Source organism: Brassica oleracea, chromosome C2 (assembly GCF_000695525.1).
Source record: "Brassica oleracea var. oleracea cultivar TO1000 chromosome C2, BOL, whole genome shotgun sequence".
Lineage (NCBI taxonomy): Eukaryota > Viridiplantae > Streptophyta > Magnoliopsida > Brassicales > Brassicaceae > Brassica > Brassica oleracea.
Genome location: NC_027749.1, coordinates 41,939,010 through 41,949,457, shown reverse-complemented (window position 1 = coordinate 41,949,457; position 10,448 = coordinate 41,939,010). Strand labels below are relative to the sequence as shown.

The window sequence follows — 10,448 nt, the reverse complement described above, 5'->3', positions numbered from 1 at the left end:
GTTGGAGATATAGAGAGGTGAAGATGAAAAATTTTAGAATTTTTTTTTATAAGCTAAAAGGGTAACGCTTCGGTTTATCGGTGGAGACATAATAGTATAAAAATCCTAGATACATGCAAAAGAGATTTAGGCCATTTATAAGTTTTATTGGGCCAGAATGCGGATTTTACTAAATAAGTTGCGATGATCATAGTTACACGTGAGTATTGAAACATTACAGTTATGTGTGGGATCCACTATATGAAATCCTTCATAAATATATATTAGTTTCGGTAATCAATGTACATAGTATCCTTTAGTTTAGTGGTATAAATGTTGGTGTTTATATCACAGTAATCCGGGTTCGAGCCACAGATTTGACATTTTTCACACTTTTTAAAAGTGGGACCCACTTATCTGCTGACGTGTCGCATCAGAAGTGATGAAACTGGCTCATTATAATGTAGATTTCTCAATTTTAATATCTCAAACTCTGTTTTCTAAGTTTTAATGGAGTAAAATAAGTAATATACCCAATTTTCAAATAAGTATAAACAGTAAGTTTGTCGTAAACAGTTGATTAATTAAATTATTTTCATATCAAAAGGTAAAAAAACGAAGGGACACTAATATCCTTTCGATGAACAAAACGACATAACGTCGACCATCAAAGATAGACAGCTTAGCCATTTCTGTTACCGTTATCGTGAGTTCAGATTACACGTGTAATTTACAAGGTTAAGAATACAAATCATAAACATATCAATTGATTTTGTTGCATGTGTTCTTCTCTGTGTTGTGTTGTATGCTTTCTTGTAATGTAATATGAGTGAAACATGCTTGGAATTAAGGGACTGAATAAAGTGGAAACAAAATGAGAAAGCAGCACCACACATACAAAAACAAAAATCGAATAAAATAAGACAGTCTTAATTAATGGGGCTAGTGAGAGAGAAAGGTGATGGGCAATGTTGGAGGAACCACGAACACTGGTCCGGTTGTAGGGTCGTTCTCCTTACATTTAGATGCAACGTTCCAAACTACCTAACATGCATAAGATTCACATCTCACATATCTATCATTTCACCACTTTAACTTCTCATTGATAACGCAGCCATGCGTGTGTATACAAACAACAAGAAACCAAATACTACTAAAAGCTTAAGTGTTTTAGTGGCCAAATCATTAATGTATGGAATATTATTATGTCTGAATTTAAATTTTGATGCAATTTATCTGTTTGTAACTAGTGGATGTTGTGTCTTGAAACTTTGAAAAATATCAATCAACATTATTATTTTTGAGAAGTAAAAAAGCTGACGTGTTGCCTTTGTGTACTGATTGTCTTTTGAATCTTAATCAAACCAGTGTTAAAAATAATAAAGATTAAATTAAAATCTAACAAAAAATAACGACATATTACATTTTTATTATAATATTTGTATTTACTTATTCGTATCCATAAAATGTAGGGTTGTACATATTATTCGTTAAATTTGATTTGATCTTATTCATTTCGATTTGTAAACAACAAAACAAAGCACAAATACTATTTTCGAAAAAGTCGAATATCCGTTTTGATCTGTAAATTTATAAATATGTAATATAGTTATGCATATTTATATATTTTATAGTGTAAATTTGGTCTATTCTTCAAGTCTTATAGTTTTTTTTCAATTTTGAGCTATTGTATACCAATATGATTTTTGTGTTGACACAAATGCTTACATAAGTTTTATATTGGACTCAATAATATTGAATTATTTGATTTTTGTTTCATAATTTAAGATAAGATTTTAATTTATTAATTTAATCATATTGTTTTATTATGATGTTACGATAAGTGACATTGATTTATTTTAGCTTTCAAAAATATTTTGATGGTATGTTGCAAAGAATAATATATGTTTATTCAATTTTTAATATAAATAATTTTTATTAATATAATTAACGAATCAAACTGAATCGAGTAATTAATAAATATTTAGAAGAATTTTAGATATCCAGATTCCGGATTTTAAAAAAATTTCTGATCGAATCAAATAATAAAAACGAGCATTCGACTAGAATGGAGCATATCACAAATAGTTGGACTTCTCCGGACATCCCTTAGGTGTTCATGCTAAAGTGTTCTGGACGTTGAGACTTGCCACAGACATAGTATAGTAGTACACTGTACATAAGTCATGATATGGTATTGAAATTTTAAAATGCATCAAAGTTCTGTAGTCTTAATGTTTTGAAATATAAAAAAGGCCATATTGGCCTCCAAATCCGACACCTTGGTATAATGGGCTAATGTTTAGTTATTATATGCTAGCAGAAAAATCCATTATTTGGCCCGATAGTTATTAATATACGCGGCATTTAGCGAACATTCGGATTTTCAAGTCTTTCTTGGTTATATATTTCTTCACTTTTTGATTTGTAATAGAAGACCTAACACAGAGTGACAGAACATTATGTTGTGTCATTTCGTTGGATGATGATGATGAAATGGAATCTACTTTGATTCTCACATTGTGTAAAGTAGTAAGAGAAAGCTTTTATGGCAACAAGTTTGCTTCAACAAGAGGTCCAAGGGCTTGTGGTTGGAGAGGTGGAGGAAGAAGAGGAAATATTTCAGTGTCTAACTCTTTCTTCTTCTCATCTCCTGACTTGGGCTCAGACTCTTTCGCTTTCCCTCTCAGCTTCTCTAGAGCTTTTCTCCTGTTCTCCTTTCTCCCTACTCGAGCTTCTGCTGCTTCACCGTGGAGAAAGTTAACCCCACCAAGAACTCCAGCCGTTAGATACAGCAACGTGTTTCTCCTGGAAACATCTTTGGAATCAAGAACTTGAAGCTTCTGCGGTTCCTTAATGTTTGCTTCAAGTAAAGGCTAGCAAAAAAAAAAGGAAAGCAAAATATTCTTTAGAGCTCTGCACAAACTAAGAAAGCTAATGCTTGCAATACAGACTCAATAGAACAAATCTGATCTTGAATTCATGAACAAATGTGAGAAAGATTCATATTTCATACACTGTGGCTCACATAGTTCATGATGAACTGGTTCATCTATCCCGACTAAATTTTGATTTGCTTTAAATAATTAGTTCAAATTTTTATCTTTTAGCAATAATTAGCTCAAGACTCAATGAAAATCCCAAGTTTATCTCAAAATTTATGATAATGCTATCATATCCCGGTTACATTTTTTTTCAAGATCTGTGATAACCGGCTGAGCGTCTGGGAATCATCATCGTCCCTCCTTGATCAAACAATCGCTAATAGCTCAATCTAAACGAAACAGCCTCGGATTCATTCACATAAAGAGCACATATCTTTCTTCAGAAACAAAATAAGTAAATAACCTAATTCGAGAAGTTGTACGAACCTGAGGATAACCTACACTTGTGGCTAAAATCACCCGTCGCCGGGAAAGTTTAGCTGAATCTCCGGTCATCGGAGAAAGTGAGATCAAAACCGGCGTCCACATTGAGCACGATCTCGCCATCTGTCTTCTCCGGCAAATCAGTGGCGTCGATGACCAACCACTAGTCAAATCTGAAATGTGAAAGTTGAATATAAAATTAATTATTATTTTTTAAATAGATGAGGTGGTGGAAGTGTTGGGCCTAAACGTTTGTAGATTAATGGGCTATTAAAGACTTTCTCTTCAACATCGACTAGAACTTGATCCGCATTTGATTTAATTTGTTTTCGACGTAAACTCATAAATCGTTGGATTTTATTAAAAATATCCATATATATTTTTTTTTTTTGTAATTTGCATATATAATAGAATATATAATTTCCCCGGAACTCCCAGTAGCAGCAACAAGACTCATCTTCTCCTTCTTCTTTGGCGTGTAGATATTATTAAGCTCAAATAACCCTCGATTGGTAAATTTATTGTTGTGTTACTTGTGTATTTTGCTAATTAACTTCAAGTTTATCCATTTTGATGATCGTCTAAAAGATCCTACCTTTCTAAACTTGTGTGACTTACTGTTTTAGCCTCTGTGTGAGACCTCTAAGAAAAAATGGATGATGTGTAAAGAGAAGTGATAGAAAAAGATAGTGCGCGCCTCCGTTTCATCAAGCGCGTACACATTTGACTGATTGCTAATTGATCAAAAATATTTCATACTGATGGTCAGCCCACGCTTCGCGCAGAAATATTGTACTCATTTTGCGTGTAGTGTGTAGGATGATTTTTACCGTAGACTAAATGATCTGGTTAAAACTTCCTGATACTTGAGTAGCTGGATAGTTTTGGTCTTTAAAGTACTCATGATTTGGGTATAATTGTCGTTCTGTTTGACTAATTCACGTTTAACGATTGTTTTCAATATTTAAATATCTTATGGTGTGTTTTGTATCAATCTTTTTACTTTTTATAATTATTTGGGTTTACAGAACATTATATGTGTTTTTTTTTTTTTGATAATCCATGGTTCCCCGTTTCGCGGGTCATTCCCTGGGCTCGGTCAGGCAGCGGACCAGCTTCACCCGGGAGGGTATTCCCTGAGCCCGAAGGCCCAGTACCCGCTTTTGGTGACAGGAATGAGCAGTTCGCTTCCGACTGACGTCGAACCCGGAAGCATGACAATTGGCCCACAAGGTTCTAACCAGTAGAGGTGTCTCATCCCATCTAGAACATTATATGTTGTCATGACTATATTGAATCTGTGATTATTATGAGCAACAGCCCTATTTAAGTTGAAACTCAATTGCTAAATATAAACTATGGGGCATAATTATGTTTTGTGGAATGTTTTTATTAAAAAGAATCTCAATTTATTTCTGACCGTGTTTAGAAAAGATTTCTAAGCTTCTCGGCTATTTTGTCCAAAATCTTCATATATTATCATGCTTTTAATTATCGGTAATATTGTGCAATTGTATGGGATAAAAAAGACTATAAAATAGCAGATTTGCTGTCAAACTCACGTGTATTTTAAATTAGTTCAAACATTAGGCGTAATTTATACCTCACAAATATTATTTTTTTAAATTTGTTATTATAATCTTTGTGATTTTATATCTTATAAATATTTCACATGTAAAAATATTAAATTCAATTACTCTGAGTTCATAACCTACATTAAATAACAAAAGACTAATATATTTTTATAAAAATATCAAATTATTCACATACAAAACGATTTTAAAATAATTATTTTTAATAATTTGATATCTTTATATAATTTATGAATTAGTGTTCTATTTATTCTAATATAACATCAACACTGTTTGTACTACATTTTATTTATGTTTTATATTTATAAATTTAGTAATCTTCAAATAAAAATATAAAATGGTATTTTATATTTTCTTATATTTTTTCCATTGCTACAAATTTTTTTAATTGACATAATACCATTTTAGACGCTATTCTACCATTCCATGGTTACCAATCAAAGCATTATTCAATTTCTTATCAGTATTGAAAACTGTAATGTAAATATAACTTAAAAATTTAGATTTATGTTTTGGTATAGGAGGATAACAACCTTGGTAAAGTGGCAAACCTTAAAATAAAATTGATTTTAGAAATGATTTAAATGGAACAAACACCAAATTTAGTTATTCAATTTTACCATGTTCTCTCAAATGACTTCTTTCTATTTTCTCTATCCAAACTGAAAATAAAGTGCTTACATACTCAAAAAGGGACCCAAATTTCTCGTTTTCTTATCTTGGTTTCAGTTAGCCCTGGGCAAAAAAACTAGAACCGAAAAACCGAACCGGAACCGAATCAAATTATCCGAAACCGAAACCGAACCGAAATTCTCAAATATCCGAATGGTTCCTAAATTTCTATATCCGAATAACCAGAACCGAACCGGAATCGAACCGAAACCGAACGGGTACCCAAATATCCGAAAAAACAAGTATCCACTTTCTAATATAAGGTAAAATGTCATCAACCCCACTCGAACAGGAAGAGTGAGAACATTGTTATCACCAGACCATGTTGTCTTTTATGTACTCTCTTATATCATACATATATATATACAGTATTTTTATATTAAAATTCAATAAATACTTATAAAACTAGCACTTTATTGATTCGAACTCTTGTTGGATTGACAAATATGCAAGTGTGTAACCACTAGACCATTTAGATTAACATATTAACTCATATATTTTGTATATGTATATTTGATTCATTTATTAAATGGGTACCCGAAACCGAACCGAAACCGACCGAAACCGAACCAAAACCGAACCGAAATCTCATAAGTACCTATTGGGTATAAGAATGATTTATCCGATATACCCGTAACCGAATGGTTCCTACCGGAAATCAAACCGAATACCCGAATGCCCAAGGCTAGTTTCAATCTTTCAGTCTGTATTTGTCATTTTACAGCAAAGAAAAAAGGAATAAAAACAAGAAAAAATTACATTCAGACATACTTTTACACTTTTCATCTACACTCAGACATACTTCTACCATTTACACTCGGGAAAATGGCTTATTCATGCCCGAACTAGGGGTCACTGAGAAAATACATACCCTAACTTTTACTGCATGTCAAAACATACATTCACTAATCAAAATTTGAAATTCACACCTGAACTAGGAGTCGATAAAAAATACATACCCTAACTCTTATTGCATGCCAAAACATACCTTAGGTAATCAAAAATTTGAAATTTATGCCTAGTTTTTAGAAGTCAACGCTAATCCCAATCTATACTATTATTTGCGAAGTAATTTTTCGCAACGGAGCTCTCACGTTAAAATTAGAGTGGCTAAAGTCTATGTTTCTCTTAATGAATTTTTATATATATTCTATTATATAATAAAACAAATTTTATATTAAAAATCTTATATATTTTTTTTGAAAAATAGTTATGATGATTCTTATATATTATGTCGTTATCTCATAAATACCTATTGGGTATAAGAATGATTTATTCGATATACCCAGAACCGAATGGTTCCTACCCAAAACCGAACTGAATACCTGAATGCCCAGGGCTAGTTTCAGTCTTTCAGTCTGTATTTGTCATTTTACAGCAAAGAAAAAAGGAATAAAAACAAGAAAAAATTACATTCAGACATACTTTTACACTTTTCATCTACACTCAGACATACTTCTACCATTTACACTCAGACATACTTCTACCATGTAGAATACTTTGTCTCAAAAAAATGTCTCTTGTACCCTCCAACCAAATCAACTAAAAACACAGGTTAACTAAATTACTTTTTATTTTGTTTTTGTTACGCTTTAAAACTCAGATCCAAAAACATAATTTTTTCTTACTTTTTTTCGATCGAAAATCACTTTACTCTTTTACAGACCCTAATCTGATAATTTGTCTCTCTTTTTTTCCATTGATTATACTCTGGCAACCAATTGCAGTTGCTGAGGCAGAGACGGAAGTGGTAATGGAGATGTTGGAGAATCATCTTATGGTGGTGGAGGTCATGGTTACAGAAATGGAACTGACAAAAGTGATAACGCAAGGTAAAGATGCATATGGAGGTGTTGCTCGAGGTGGGGGCGGTCATGGAGGAGGCAGTTTTATGGTGATGGTGCTTACGAAAGTGGCGGCAGAAAAGCTTATGAAAATGGTTATGGAAGTGGTAGTGACAGAGGATGTGGATATTGTATACAATTATGCATGACCACACCACTCTTGACCACATGGACAGCGCACTTCCCCAAAGTCACACCCCTCCCCCCAACCACAAGTTCTCCATCCACACTAACATTAACCACACATCATCCAACCAAAGTACTAATCACCATCAACCACCAGACAAGTACATGTGTACTTGCTTCAATAATAGCTGTCTGATTTCTTTTATAAATTTTTAAGCTAACGGTTCTAACCCAATCCCACTATTCAATAAACCTACCAAAATAATACACCCAAAGCAAGTTAACTTTTGGCCGTTTTAAGTTTAGTCATCATCCAACCAAAACTTATCATTTTCTCTCGTCTACATGAAGGGCAATAAAGGAAGAAAAAAATCAAAAGTAAGACACAAAGTACACCTCATGGAGAAAGTGTATCAACATGAAAAAATATCTAATAGTGTAAACTTCTCTAAAAACAAACTCCAAATTGGGACAAATATTAAACAAAAAGAAAAGAATCTTAAATGTGAAATTATGGGACTCTAATAAACTTCTCTCTAAAGCTCACTCCTCAATCATCTCATGTCCCTAAATGTAGACGTTTCAAGTTTTGAAGCTAGAAGCAATTCCCGCAACAATACAGTTCATTAGTCATCCATCACGTTGTTTCAATCAATGTACAAATGTTGTCTTAGTTCTTACCTCTGCGTTGCTCATGTAGCCAAAACCGTGCATTCCTCCTCCACGGGACATTCCCCAATCTGAGTTGCTCATATGAACTACTCCTTCTCTTATAGATCTTAAACACATTCTGTTGCTTTTACCATACTTAATACACCCTTCACAACTGTTCTCCACTTCTCTCTTACATATTTATATCTTGATTTCTTTTTAACTTTCCTTGTTGTTTAGTTAAAATATCCATTCATTGTTCTTTCGTGCTTTAAACTTGTAATACAGAAGGAAAAAAAACAAACTGAAAGTAAACAAATTTTTAAAAAACCCTTACAAAACTAACTAAGCTTCTCTAAACACATTGTCCTGGAAACATATCTTAAACGAACACTCAAAAATCACACTTTAATGCTTGAGAAGCTTATTGGCCTCTCTGAAACCACTTAAGTAAGCACCAAGAATTGTGGAGTAATGGGTTCTACGTGTTTCTTCCCCTGCAAACACTTGAAGCTCATGAAGCTGGGCTTGATCATGATAACTGACCTGACCACTCTTCTTGTTAGCCCTTGGCAATGGCTCATCCATGGCCTTTAGGTCATCCCCAGTTGATCCAACCGCGACATATAAATTTCGCGGAATAGAGGGTTACCTCCCCTTTTATTCTTCAAGAGCTTTGTGATTTTCATGACTTCATCATCGTTATCATGCACAAAGCCTTTGACCAAGGGATTTGAAGTTTTTGCGGTGCCCTTTTCATTTCCTTGCCTGTCAAGCAAGAGATAGTGGTGAAGGACCATTTATGATCTCCTCATCGGTTAGTTTCTCAAGCTCGAGAGCTTATTTGTCTGCAAACCAAGAAAGCAACATGTGATATTATAATTATTAAGAAAATCATACACATATATCAGCCTCACACCCTCTCCCTTTCCAAACATTGGATATTAAATGTTAGGTAGATGCATTTTACTGAGAATTCAAAAACTGCAACATAGTTCCTTAGAACCTTTTGTTCAACATGCTCATTGCAACATCTTAAACAACCTATAATATGTGATTAACTGGTTCGTAGAACCTTTTGCGGACTTCAAACGCAAATAAAAATAATAATTAAAAAGTATACCTTGTAGAGCTTATGCTGGCTATCCTTGAGAATAGGCAGTTGGCAGTACTTTGGTGACACCGATGGATTTGGTTTAGCATCCATACATATAGCTCCCGAGTCTGACGTTTGCATACATATTGTTGAAGTTCGCCATTTTTGTGCTGAAATTTTTTGTAACACCCGGATTTTCCGAAATAACTTAAATAAATAAAAAGTCTGAAATCTCCAGTTATTACTTCTCAAAAGTCAACTCCAAAGTCGTAAATCTAGTAAATAGCCATAAAACCAAATAACATAATAAATCCGAAAATATCGATAAAAGTATAAAAACCGCAAGTCTAACAAAGAAAGGAAATAAAACTTCCAAAGCACCAGTCCGATAGCAATCACTCCTGCTTGTCAGTCTCACCTAAAAGGGGAAGGAATAGGAGGAATGAGTAATAGGAGAGTTACTCCGTGAGGTATGAGATGCTAAACACGCAAACCACTGACTTGAGTAAATAGAACTCCCACTATGGAAGTTTAGCTCTAACATGAACAAACAAGACGCCTAAAGTATCACACAAACAATGTGATGATATCATATAGCTAGTCCATACACTCCGCATCTCCTCATACGGATATATATACATACGCTGCGTCGCTAGTACAGTATGTCTCTGTACCCCCGCCCACCAAAGTTGCGTTGAATGCAAACGTCTCTGCACCCACGCCCCACACAATTTGCGTTGCTAGCCTAGACGTCTCTGAGCCCCCGCCCACCAAAGTTGTGTCGCTAGTCCAAACATCTCTGGACCCCCGTCCTCGCACATAGTCCCTACTCATAACTATGTATACATACATATATATATATCGCATCTCTTAACATCACACAATCAAATCAATGGTTGAATCCTCTAGACCCCTAGTTCCATTTTAAAACGAATAAACTAACTAACAATCAAGACTCAAACAGTCTCAATTCAAACAGATGGATCATGATTCGAAATCTAAACTAGCATAGGGAGAATTCTACACTGGTACAAGATTTATGGAATAGACCCTCACCTTAGCAATGTGGAAAAGTGATAGCTATGAACTCCAGATGCTTAAACAACCTCCAAATCTGAAA

The 10,448-nt window shown here is 33.9% G+C and overlaps 1 protein-coding gene across 1 annotated transcript; it reads right to left on the bottom strand.

Moving 5' to 3' along the window:
* Nucleotides 1-2,429: 2,429 nt before the first annotated feature.
* LOC106324993 lies at nt 2,430-3,548 on the bottom strand. Its single transcript, XM_013763003.1, has 2 exons — nt 3,351-3,548; nt 2,430-2,855 (listed from the first exon to the last, which is right to left on the bottom strand). Exons 1-2 carry the CDS (start codon nt 3,468-3,470, stop codon nt 2,526-2,528), a joined length of 450 nt encoding a protein of 149 aa, XP_013618457.1. The 5' UTR covers nt 3,471-3,548; the 3' UTR covers nt 2,430-2,525.
* Nucleotides 3,549-10,448: the final 6,900 nt, after the last annotated feature.